At 40.6% G+C, this 13,835-nt stretch overlaps 1 protein-coding gene across 1 annotated transcript in view; it reads left to right on the top strand.

The window, feature by feature from the left end:
• Positions 1-12,364, top strand: part of LOC107720273 (SET-binding protein-like) — a 72,380-nt gene extending 60,016 nt beyond the window's left edge. The window contains exons 3-4 of the mRNA XM_016527940.1: positions 2,876-6,212; positions 10,481-12,364. Of these exons, the coding sequence (XP_016383426.1) occupies positions 2,876-6,212; positions 10,481-10,989 (3,846 nt within the window). The 3' untranslated portion in view covers positions 10,990-12,364. The remainder of the gene's footprint in view (positions 1-2,875; positions 6,213-10,480) is intronic.
• Positions 12,365-13,835: the final 1,471 nt, after the last annotated feature.

The following is a 13,835-nucleotide window of genomic DNA, read 5'->3' as shown; positions in this document are numbered from 1 at the left end:
TTCAGAAACAAAGTAGTGCAGCTGCTTTGTTTACAGGGTTTCCGGAGTAACGGCTGCATTTAAATGAATTATTATAATTATTTCTGCAGTTTAGCGTCATCTGCTGTCAGAGAGTGAAAGTGCGCTTTCATCCAGAGCGTCTCTCACATGTTCCGCCATGTGCTCCTCGTCCGCGCTTATTTACATCAGAGTGCGCACTCTCTTTCATGCAGCATACAGCGCTGTTGTGCATTTTGACCAGTTGATGGGAAAAGTATTTTTAAAATGCATTCAAAATTCGGAATAATTTGTAATATATAATTATTCACGGTATTTAGAAGTGCCCACGATAACAATATCGTGCATATTCATTACCGTGATATATCGCATTACCGAATACCGGCACAAGTCTACTTGCCTGCCTAGCTCTTTCAAGAGCCGGTGAGGACTTAAGTGATGCATTACTCTAGGCTGATTAGAGAAGGAACAAAAAAGCGCTTCCACATAGTGTGAGAGGTTGGCAGGTCACCATTATAAGGTTTGCCAATGGACGGCATAATTGTCTGTGGTCATTTAACCTGTCAAAGGTAGCTCCTGTGGTTCTCAAATTGGTTTTAAGAGAAATAAATTAAAAAGACAACCAAACTACAGTTCTCCTTCTGCCAGATAAATCTTTGCTTTTTTATTTTTTTTCCTGCATTTTTGGCACTACTATTCATAAAACAGTGGAGAACAGGAAAATTAGGTAGTGATGAGAGAGAAACAGAATTGGGAAATGTTACAAGCCAGGTTTGAGCTCTCAATAGGTCAGAGTACATTTACTAGTTAACCTGTATTAGCACGTTAGAACTAGGGCTGTCGCGATTCGTCGATTTTATTCGACTATTCGATTTTTAAAAATCCTCGACTTCATTTTGCTCGCGTCGACTAACCGGCAAAATACCGGAAGTGGCGCATTTCACGGACGAGAATCCATAAAACACATTATTAGACTGTATCCCAAGGCTGCATGATATATTAAACCCATTTAAAAATCATAATTAAGCATAATTGTGAATTCACAAAACGGACGGAAGTGGCGCATTTCACGGACGAGAATCCATAAAACACATTATTAGACTGTATCCCAAGGCTGCATGATATATTAAACCCATTTAAAAATCATAATTAAGCATAATTGTGAATTCACAAACGCTACGATTTAATTAAATAATTATATGCGATGCAGTTCTAATACGGTATATGTGCTTTAATTATTTATATGCGAGTAGGTTAAGTACATGCGTCACACAGCGGCTCCGTTCACAGTAGTTCCACAGGAACTGTTATCATTTACATGTGTGGAGCGTATCAAACTCCATCTCTGCATGTTGTTGTGAGTTTGGGTTTATTATAACATTCATCTGGGAACGCAACATGCACCATTTCATCAGATTTGTAAAGTAAATCGTTGTCATTCTTACACTATAATACTGAACTTTGATTTCAGTGATTTCATGACTATGAGATGGATACTTGCTGCTTGCACTCTATGTTGTACTTTACTTTTGCTTTTAAAAAAGGATTTCATAGAAATTTGGATTTCATTTGGTTTAATAAAATAGTTTAATAAAATATTCTTAAGTAAAATTGTTGATATTTTGTGGGAAATTAATCGTTTAGATTAATCGATAAATTAGTCGATAGATTAATCGAAATAAAAATAGTCGTTAGTGGCAGCCCTAGTTAGAACACCTTAGAAACCACTTAGGATTGTCCTGAAAATGACCCACAACACCCTTGCACTGTGTTGGCAAGCTTTACAAGGACAAGTGCCATCCAAAATCTAGTTGTTTTTGTTTACAGATTTTCAATCATCAGTTAAGTCATTATTTAATCATACCTAAAGTGACTAAAATTTTACATCAAGCAAGAAATGCCATTGTAAGTGTAATCTGCTTTTTCTCTGTTATATTTCGTTCGGCTCAGTTCATCTCACTTTCACTGTTGTTTGGAGACAGTTCTTTCATCACTCCAGGATGTCATCATTCAAGGGCACTTACATAAACTCTTCTAAACTCTTTTCCCACATTTGTCTTTCCATGTATTTCTTTGGTTTATGCAAGAAATCCTTTCATTCGCTGTGCTCTGACCCAAACAAACCAGACTCCAGGAGACTAAATTATTTTCTACTGATGTAATCAGATGTGCGAGTGCCAAAGTAGCAACTTATTCCTACAACTTTCTTTAAAGCTCTTTAAGCTTTAAACATTTAAAGACACTCTGCACAGTGGTTCTTAGCAGTTTTTTTTATTCTCTGTTTTTCATCTTTCATTTTATGCTGTAACATAAATAGGTACAAGCAGTGTTTTCTAAAGGTGCATTTTGCATTTGGTCTTTTTGTCTCTTTCCTGTTGTGAGCCTGTTGAAAACACTGGGACCCCAGATGTAAACTAATCTGAAACCGCAGCATAGACTGTCTTAGCCTCAGCTGCAGGGCTCTGAAATGGAAGTTGACCTGCTGAAAAACAAAACTGTGGTTAAACTTCATTACCGCCTGTAGCTGTTGGCTTTGAAAACAGGATGGCTTTACAGAACATATCCTAGTATCAAGTGCTGATCTTGCAATACGTTATTTCTAACAGACCAAACCACAAGTCTCAAAGGCTTGCACAATAGTGCACAGTATTATATGCTTTCAGTAGGTGTGGCCCACAAGCTGAGAACTTGGCAGCAAAACAGTAGTTGTTATCTGTAACAACTTGTAGGTTCCTAGTTCTAGTTTTTTATATGGGGTGTGAATGTTTCTCTGTCAAGTTACCTAGTGTAAAAATATGAAGAGCATGTGAATGCTTATATAATGTTGACATAATGTTGGTCCATTTTCTAAATTCTTTCTTTTGTCTTTCATTTTCAGACCTACGAGAGGCATTATAAACTTGTGGATAAAACTGACAATGTGATGATGGATAACGCAAAACCAAAGCATGAGTCTAAAAGCAGTGACATTCACCACCTTGACTGGACAAAGCCATTGGATACTGTTGAAGATGCAGCATCCCAAGAACAACACAGGACAGAACCAGAATCGAAACGAGAATCAGCGTGCACCAACAAGAGCCCTTTGTCAGAGCCCAACACCCCATTCTCAAAATCGCAAGTTAAAAAGGTCACAGACAGTTCATCGGGAAGTCTCTTTGCTTCTGCCATGTCTTCCCCAAGCACTGACTCACTAGAATCATCTCCAGTTGATACAGTAATGAGCCCACCAGCTGACTCAAGTCTGTTCTCTTTTGGTAAAGACAGAGGTTTGCAGGAAGTCACTGAGCAAGTTTTTGGGAACATGAAACGTAAATATGGAAGAAAAGACCCAATGAAGACCACACATAGTTTAGGCCTTCAGTGGGCCAAAAAGATGGACAGAGATACCGAAAACCAAGATAGTGCTAAGGAGAAACAAGCATACAACACTGATAAAAGTGAATTTGAGACAGAGGAGCCTGAGAAGGCAAGCAATAGACCAGATGATGAGAGTAAGACATCAAGCTGTGGCACTCATCATGCAGATGAATCTAGAAGTAAAAAGCGAAGAAACCGAAAAGTAGGTGACGATAACAACTTATCTGATGCACAAACCACACAGCAAGCTGAGAAGACTGATAAAACTGACCAAGGGAGCACAAAACCTAAAATTACAAAGAAAATAGGATTCAGTGCACCAAAACAATTTGGTGTAAATTTGCGGGAGAGTGAGGAAGACGGTGCTGAGACGATGACTGATGATGTTGAGATGTTTCAGAATAGGCAGAGGAAAACACCAGCTGGGAGACAAAGATCAGTGATTGATGCCGACAAGCAAACAGAGGGTAGGCAATCAAAGGTCAAGGACAGGTGGTCTTATTTAAAGTCCCAGAACTCCTCTCCTCATAAAGACTTGAATCAATCTCTGTCCATTGAAGAGCCACCCTCTGCCTTCCCTATTACCCCATCCAGCCCACTCTACACAAACACAAACAGTTTGACAGTCATTACCCCAGTCAAGAAGAAACGTGGCCGGCCCAAAAAACAGCCGTTACTTACTGTGGAGACAATTCACGAAGGAACTGCAACAAGCCCCGTTAGCCCTATCGCCCAAGATTCATCCAGCACTTCAAAAAGGAGAAAGAAGCATAATATGTTGAAATTGGTGCAGTTGGCCTTCAACAAATCCCCTCCTGCACAGCAGTTAAAACTCAAGAAATCAGGTCAAGAAGGTGTCCTTAAAAAGAGGGCAACTAAGAAAATGAAACTGGTTAAGATGCAGAGCATTTTGAATGAGCTTTTGACCACTTCTAGTCCTGGCAATCTTGCCTTGAAGTCCAGTGTTCCGGTTTCAAATGCCATGTCAACTGTGGCATCGACAATCGAGGCCCGTTTTGGCAAGCAAATCAATGTCAGCAAGCGTGGAACTATTTACATAGGCAAAAAGCGGGGAAGGAAGCCCAGAATCGATCTTCATACCCAGCAGAATGAGCACAAAGCCAGTGATAAGCACCCGTTGCCTATTTCCAGTCCATTTGAGAACCCTCTAGTGCCTTCTAATACATCATCCACAACCGGAATGCCTTCTCCCAGGGTCATGCATTCTCTTTCTTCTCACTCTGCAGCAGGTGGGATGGCTCACACTGCCACCACGGATACCAGCCAGCATGACCTGAAGACAATGCCAAATCTACAGCCTATCAGTGCATTGCCCATGAAAACGCATAAGGGCTTGCTTAGTAGTAACTGGAAGCTGTCTCCCCCGAGACTAATGGCCAACTCACCATCCCACCTGTCTGAAGTGGCTTCCATCAAAGAAGTCACCCTATCCCCAGTTAGCGAGTCCCACAGTGAAGAGACAATCCCTAGCGATAGTGGAATTGGCACTGACAACAACAGCACATCAGACCAGACCGAGAAAGGCCCGGCATCCCGCCGGAGATACTCATTTGATCTTTGCAGTTTTGATGCCGCTGAGACCGCTGTTTTAGAGGCAAAGAGCAAAGCAGCGAGGGGGCACTACCAGAAGCGTGTGACTGGAGTCGCTGTGGAAAATTTCTTTGCTCAGGAGAGCCTGAAGAAGCAGAAACATCGGAGGAAACGCAAGGCCCTCCAGAACCGGGACGACCTGCAGTTTATGGCTGACCTGGAGGAGCTGGTTAGCAAATTCCAGGTCTTCCGAATCTCCCACAGCAGCTACAAGTTCTACCATGAGAATTCCTATCCCAGCATATTCCGTCTCAACTTTGACCAATGCTATCCTATGCCATACTATCCCTACGACCCTGTGCACTATCTTCGCAGGAGCTCCGATAAGTCAAAGAGGCGGCGTGGTCGACCAGCCAAGTCAAACGAGCCAATATCAAAGATGCCTTTTATTCAAGGGTTTGGCTGCCCAGTGCCTGGTGGCAATTACTATGCACCCTACGCGATGCCTTACACATCCATGCCTCTTGCCACAAGTATGGTAAACATGGGCTATTACGGTCAGTACTCTTCACCCTTGTACTTATCTCATGCACTTGGACCTTCAGCCTCTCCTCTCATGAGGCCACCAGTCCCTCCACCAAAGTTCCACCCTGGTGTGTCCTCTAGTCTCGCTGCTCCTAGCAGACATAGAGTGAAGAATATGCCACATGAGATGCCTTCATCTAGAATGAGTAACTCCCATCACCCTTCAAGCAGCTGTATGGAAAGTGTCTGTCTCCACAAACGCAAGCACAAGCACAAGTACAAACACAAAGAGGATCAGTACATCCCACAGAGGGAGGACCTCGGCGGGCTCTTCAGTGGAACCCAGAGTCCTGCCTTCCTCAACCTCTTGAATGAGAGACTCGAGAAGAACTCTCTGTCCAAACTGAAGGACAAGCAAAGAGGCAAGCAAAGCACAGATGCTTTGCCAAAAGCTTCCAGGAACTACTTTGAAGTAGACACGCTCTCATCATTATCCTTATCTGACTCTCAGCATTGTAAACGCATTCGAGGAGAGACACTGAACAACTTCCTGAACATCTGCACTAGACAACCGCACGAGCACCTGCGAGCCAGCCAGGACCAGTCGCTGGACTTGTTCAAGGGGCAGCACTTAGGGGATGATGATTCTAGCGTTCACATCAGGAGGCATGGCTTGGAGGACTTCGCAGCATACAGAGAAGGAAGCATGGCATCTTTCCAAGGAGGCAGAGAACAGAGGGCCGAGCAGATATACCATTGCTCCAACACAGCTATAGCAGGTAAAAAAAATATATATATGTATATTTTTATGTATACAAATGCAAGATCAATACAAGACATTGATTCAGTTATTTTTTGTTAGGCATTATTTTGGTTTACCACGCAGTGATTAGTTGGATACAAGTGAAATTTTGTTCTGCTTTTAAGTACAAATGTGCTTTCTGAACACTTTGTATGCTGTTCTCAGTACATCGGGCAAGCAAAGTGTAATGCATGGATGGAGACAACTATAATTCACAAATTTCTCTTTCCTCCCTTTTCACTCCTGCCTGCCAATGGTTTTTTCTTAGAGATATATTATTCACACGTTTTGATTTATATTCTACAGACATGCAATAAAAAACCTTGCCTCTTGTTAAAAGAGCTGGAGAGAAGCCAGAGGTTTAATGAATCCAGTCTACTCCACTGAAGGGGAATTGCAAGCCCTAGGCACAGTTAGATTACATTTTCACTCCCCTAGGGGAACTATGAGGATGACTCACATTCTGCCTGCTACCACCCACCTCCATGAATTAACTCGATGCTTCAAAGAGCTAGTTTGTTGTACTTAAACAGAGAAATATGACATACATCCCACCTAAGTGTACATTTGTGTTGATTTCAAAGAACAGATTTAGATAAGCATGTTTTGACAGAATTGCTTTTTTATGGCAGTCACATTTTTTGCCAGTGGCACTGTAGCTAGCATGCAATAAATTGCAGCAAAATGGGGGTTTTATATGCTCAAATTTGCATTTAAGGTCACATCTCATTTACGATTAATTAGTTCTATTTGCTACGGATTCACGGCATGACGACAGCACCTTTTTTATAATAAAGCTATTAATCATTGTGACGGGAGTGTCTAGTTTGGAGCAGATGTTTTTCCATAAAAGCATTATATCATGTTGCCTAACTTTACTATGTCCCAATCAACTACAAAACAATCAATGTAACACGTATGTCTGTGTGTGTGTATAGACAGATAGATGGATAGATTGAACACACATGATTTTAATTTTAGCAATTAATTCTGTTTGGGTTCTCATAGGTACATTCCACAAAGAATAAGGTGATGTAATATGCTAAATAAACGTCTTCATTAGAAACATCCCCCAGGCTTTTGAAAGTAATTCATCATACATCAGTGAGCACATATGGTACAGATTGAAATTCTGACGGGGCTCTCAATGTACAGATCTTTCAACTCTCTAAACCCTCTTTAAGTAAGGCAGACTTTAACGTAAAACTTAATGCCACTCATTTGCTAGCGCAGGAATTACACAAAGGATTTCCCTTTGATCGTACTGGTATAGCGTTTCATCTTTCTTTACACTGCATACAAGTTATGCTCCTACTTAGACTCCAGCAAGCAAGAAAACCCCTATTAAAACCATTACTAATGCCAGTGCATGATGGGTTTTCAAGCAGGTCTGCACCCGCATTTGCTTAATGTAGATTTCGTGTATTAAATGAGTAGCTTGCCTTGAAAGTCGACTAGAGAATTTGCAGGGGCAAAAAATGTGATCTAACACCACTGTATTTTTTTGTAAATCGCTTACCTTTGAACTGTGGAATTCGGTTGCCATGGCAACAGGAAGTAGGCCTCCACTACCGTGTAGAGCGGAGCTGTGGGGACAGCGGCGAGGCAAGTCCATAAATTGCTGCCTCTAATGAAAACATTGTGCACAGGATGCAGGTAGAGATTTCAGGGAATAAATGAGTTGTGACAGTCCTTTTGAAAATGAATGTCTCTGTCCAATGATTTGTTGGCACTTGGGAAGAGTCTGCAAGTTTCCCAGTGATAAACTGAGGCCAGAGAGGGAAGAGCTCATGTTTAGTCAGGCACACATTTTACTTTATTGAAACCAAATGGGCTGAAGGAGCCCATGCACAGCTGGTTAGTGACCCATGCACTCATTTTTTGTTTGTTTTGTTTTAACTTGCATCCAAAATAGCCCTGGTGAGCTTCAATTGAATAATATTCATTGCTTAAACTGAAATGCATCGTTTAGAAAGTGTGGTTGCTGTTTGATTTAACGATGCTCTTAAATGCTAAACGAGAGATTTGATGATGGATTATGAATTATGGCGCATATCCTGTTTTGGGGTTTGCGCAGGTGCCCTCTTAAGACAGTCTTAAGAGAAACCTGGAAACGTATAGAACGCCCATGATCTCGAACATCTTCCACAATTACAGCTCTTGTTTGTTTTCATGGAAACCTACCAGATGGAGTGGCAATCAACAAGAAAAGAGAAAAAGAGACCTCTCCAGAGATATGAAAAGAGTGCAGGAGAGATCTTAGATGTGGAACACACATTTTAGGCAGCTTTAGGCTGTCTGAACTCATTTCAAACAAGCCTGCCAGAAACCCAGCATTTCCTCTGGTCTGGGCTTCCTTCCAAAGCTCCAACGTGAAGTGTAGAGGCAGTAAATTAATCACAAATGTATCTGAGGCCTCATAGTTTATTACTCACATTTACAGATGCATCTATTCACTGTGAATGTGAGCACTGACTATATTCACTGATAGACTGATAAGTGGGAGGTTCCTGATGTTTCCTTATTATGTGCATGGATGCAGTTATCCACATGTCTAGTGTTAAGTGAGCTGTTGCTTCACAAGCTTCTCCTCTCGTGGGGCATTTTTCACGTGTTCGCTTATTAACGCTTCACTGTTAGACTGATAGCCGTTAATGATAAACGGCATGACTCAACAAGCTTGGCTGTATCAATTGCTATCAGATCTCTGTATATACAGGAATATTTATACACCAGCTAATACAAATTAGAGTGTTGACACATTGGATTGTCACATCATTAAGCACAGAAAGTTTGTGCTGCATACGTCATGACTCACTCTGGGGTCTTGAGTTTACTTAAGAAATATCACTGCTTCAGCTAGTGAGATGATGTGCAAATCAATTATATTCTAACAAACGACTGGCCAAATGTTTACCAGACTGGCTTAGCACATTTTTCACAATCAGTGTCTCGCTGTAGCCAGGGATGGGAACCATGAAAAATTTCATTATTCCAGTTTTGATTCCTCTTTAACAATTCCAGTTCCGTAATAGTTCCGTTCTTTTAGTACTTTTAGGGACTAAATATTTGGAACAAAGAAATGCAATTCTGTTGCCAAATGATGAGATAATTGTAATAAAAAATTATTTTTAAAACGTTTTTGCAAAAGGACTTTTTAATGTCTTTTTAAAAGACAGGTGGTGTTAATGCAGTCCAATAATTGGCCTTAAAGGGATAGTTCACCCAAAAATTAAAATTCAGTCATTAATTACTCATCCTCATGTTGTTCCAAACCCATAAGACCTGCGTTCATCTTTAGAACACAAATTAAGATATTTTTGATGCAATCCAAGAGCTTTCTGTCCCTCCATAGACGCTCAAGGCCCATAAAGTAGTAAGGACATCATTAAAATGTTGTTATGAAGCTATGAGAACACTTTTTGTGCGCAAAGAAAACAAAAATAATGACTTTATTCAACCATTTCTTCTCTTCCATGTCAGCTTACACCGTGCGTTCACGGCAGTACCACAAAGCATGCGAGTGCATTCCTCTGATTATCCAGGTTCTACATAACGCCGGCTTCTGCGTCAGCAGGACCACACGTATGCGTTGTGATACTCTCGTGAATGCGTATCAAAGTCTGACACAGAAGAGAAGAAATTGTTGAATAAAGTCGTTTTTTTTCCCTTTGTGCACAAAAAATATTTTCGTAGCATCATAAAATTAAAGTTGAACCACTGATGTCACATAGACTATTTTAACAATGTCTTTACTACTTTTCTGAGCCTTAAAAGTTTCAGTTGTGTTGCTGTCTATGGATGATCAGAAAACTCTTGGACTAATTTGTGTTCCAAAGATGATTGGTGGTTTTACAGCTTTGGAACGACATGAAGGTGAGTAATTAATGACAGAATTAAAATTTTTGGATGAACTATCCCTTTAAGGACACACTGTCAAATGAACAACCAATTACCGATTAAAATCTCACAGGTAGCTGTCATTCATTAGGAGCAGTTTATTTGGGAGTCACAACTGTGCTGTATATTTAGTGAAGTATTAGCGATGTTGCTGTGACACTGAATACGTAGTGCAGGAAACCTGGTCAACGCAAGTGTTTTATTTTGTCATTCCGGAAGTCAATCACTTAGTTCAATCACAACAGTCAATCACTTAGTTCTGTTGTTGTATTTTAAAGCAGAACTGTTTCTGAATAAGCTGTAGCTTGTCGTTCTCATTGATTTCTTTTGTCCTTTCCTCTCCAGACCCCAGTTCCTACAAGAGGAGGCACAAGCACAAAGAAGTGGACGAGATCCAGTGTGACATGCAAAAAATGTGTGCCTTCTCCAAGATCCTCACCACCAAGAAGAACCTGGATCACGTCAACAAGATTTTGAAAGTCAAGAGGCTTCAGAGGCAGGCCAAGACGGGGAATAACATGGTGAAGAGACGCAGAGGGAGGCCGAGGAAGCAGCCGCTTTCTCTCGAGGAGGGATTCCTGGGTCAGATGCCAGTTCTAGAAAAGTGTGTGGATCTTCCTGGGAAGAAGAACCTTCACACCCGTCTGGTTCCTGCTCAGCTTGAGTTCTCCAATCACGACTCCATCACAGATGCCATCGAGTCAGTGGTACACATGGCCAGATCCCAATCCAACACACAATCCACGCAAGGAGGCAAGCACTGGCACAAAGTTCAGCCAGAGCTCCAAATCGAGCGCCCAAACCGCAAAGGAAGAGGGAACAAGAGAGAAGAAGCTACTGTCACCTCACATTAGAGAATTCATGACGGTGCACTGTGAGTTAGCCTTGTGCTTGGGTCCTTGTATCGTTTTTTTTGTTTTTTTTTATCTGAATTCTACTGACACATTTTAATGGGCATTCGCTGAGAATTTGCATCACGGTTGTGGTCTAAAAGCTCTGCTTTCGGTTTGAACAATTCTATTACATACTTTTTTATTGGTCTCAAGGAGACAAACTGAACATTTACTCTCCCAAAGCCCATAACCATGAGGATGTTGAAACTATGGCTTTAGCCATAATCTACCAGCACATGTAAATGAACTTCAATGACAGTACTGTGCACTTTTTTCTTTCTCGTTTTTCATTTCACTCAAGCACAAAGCACAGATCTTCTGGCAGAGGTTGATTTCGAACAACAGGTCACCGGTAACTCACTGCTAACGCACACGCTTACATAGGCTTGCCTGCGCTCAGGTGTGTTTCAGGCATGAACTAATGGCAATACTTTTGGATGAAACCCTTTTCAGTGATGTTTTGATGGCTATCAGTTCACTGTACATAGAAACATATTCTACTAACATTTCAAATTCAAAGTATTTTAGATCTACCTATACTGTCAGCATATCAAATCAAAAACCATATAAAGTTTGAAATGTTGTTTTGTTCTGTTTTTAACCAAATAGATGTAGAAAGCTTGTTCAAATAGAAAAAAAAAAAAACCTATTTAGTCGTATAATCTTAACGAAGTGGAATCACTGCAGATCGAAGGCTTGTTGACGACACAGGACATCAAAACACATCCCAGTAGTTCACAACAGGCTCGATGAAAAATGCTACGGTTGCATTTAAAACCAACAAAGCACTTATTTCTTTTCTTTCTTTTTTGTAGGAACAAGTTTGAGTGGGCTGAAGTTGTACACCGTGTCAGAGTTGGTTTTTCGCTTTAAATAATAGTGAGCATCTGGACGATATTTTCATGATCTGACTGGAAATCAAGGTCTTATTCGAGTCGCCTTCTGCAGAGTCTCTTTCGAGAATGTGCCTGCTCTTGTTAAACGAAACAATAATAGTATGTCTATATACCTGTCAGTATTAGATATCCACATGACCAAAGTTTCAGTGTAGTCGTGTATCATAGAATAGATGGGTTTCAGTTTAGCTGCTCGTGTATATTACTATGAATGGTGTGGTGGTGTGCCTATTTGTCGATTAGTCTGTCGTTTGGATTGGAAAAATAAACCCGAATGTATGCTGGAGACTATTTAGGTGATCGTCCTGAGCATAGGACATCAAACTAATCAGACACATGTCCTACGCTGTTTTAGATTCGAGTTACTCTGATATACGCGATAGATTTGAATGTGGTCCTAATTTGAATAGCTTTCCACTTGTTAGTTTTTTTTTTTTCCATATATGTGCCTTACAGGCTCGATGAAAAATGCTACGGTTGCATTTAAAACCAACAAAGCACTTATTTCTTTTCTTTCTTTTTTGTAGGAACAAGTTTGAGTGGGCTGAAGTTGTACACCGTGTCAGAGTTGGTTTTTCGCTTTAAATAATAGTGAGCATCTGGACGATATTTTCATGATCTGACTGGAAATCAAGGTCTTATTCGAGTCGCCTTCTGCAGAGTCTCTTTCGAGAATGTGCCTGCTCTTGTTAAACGAAACAATAATAGTATGTCTATATACCTGTCAGTATTAGATATCCACATGACCAAAGTTTCAGTGTAGTCGTGTATCATAGAATAGATGGGTTTCAGTTTAGCTGCTCGTGTATATTACTATGAATGGTGTGGTGGTGTGCCTATTTGTCGATTAGTCTGTCGTTTGGATTGGAAAAATAAACCCGAATGTATGCTGGAGACTATTTAGGTGATCGTCCTGAGCATAGGACATCAAACTAATCAGACACATGTCCTACGCTGTTTTAGATTCGAGTTACTCTGATATACGCGATAGATTTGAATGTGGTCCTAATTTGAATAGCTTTCCACTTGTTAGTTGTTTTTTTTTCATATATGTGCCTTATGTTTGTCTATAAATCCATAACATGGTCAGGTACTAGAACACATAATGGCAAGATATCAGTCTTGAATGTACATACATATAATTTGCTGCCCTGGTGGTAATGTGTTTATGATTTCGGTACACCTTCTACAGTATAATAGGCTTCATTTGAACTATATAAATACATTTATATACACGTATATACAGTTCAGTGACCAGACACCACATCTAGTACACCTGAAGACGCTCAAAATTTCTCTCTAACCAAACCCACGCAGGGTTTTTGACATGAATACATGCTTATTTACTATGAATCAGGTTATTGCTGTGAATCCACTGACGCATAACTTTCTAGCATCAAATCCTTTGTAAGCTTTCTGTTAAACAAAGTGGTCTTACTGATATCTGAAGTCTGAACAGTGCTTAAACTGACTATCATTTCTTTTGCAATTGTCTAGGGGAGGAAAATCAGCCTCTAAGCAGTGCAGCCTTAATCAAATGTTAATTTCGACAAGTTGTAGTCCCCTGTAAATAGTCTACCATCTGTGGGTTGCTGTATAGCTGCGTGAATCATGCCTAAGAATCATGTCAATATGTTGCACTCACAGTTGTCCAAAGCAGGACGTATAGAGTAGCTAAAGACGCCATGAAGCATTCTGTCCTCGTGATAACTCGCAGTGCATTGAAGCTAAAAGAAACAATATATGCCGGCAGCTATTTGCCTCAGCCAGTTGTACTGGACCTTTTGTAGGATGCGTCCATTTGCGCTAAACACCTGCGAACATTGCCAAAAATGTTGACCTTTTATTAGTGCTTTAAGCACCGAAAGCTATGTTTTCAAGCAAAATGTACACCGTAGCAGTTTTCTGAAA

Source organism: Sinocyclocheilus rhinocerous, unplaced genomic scaffold (assembly GCF_001515625.1).
Source record: "Sinocyclocheilus rhinocerous isolate Xijiao unplaced genomic scaffold, SAMN03320098_v1.1 scaffold62, whole genome shotgun sequence".
NCBI classification, from domain to species: Eukaryota; Metazoa; Chordata; class Actinopteri; order Cypriniformes; family Cyprinidae; genus Sinocyclocheilus; species Sinocyclocheilus rhinocerous.
Note: the sequence above shows the minus strand (reverse complement) of the source record. Positions and strands in the feature narration are given on the sequence as shown.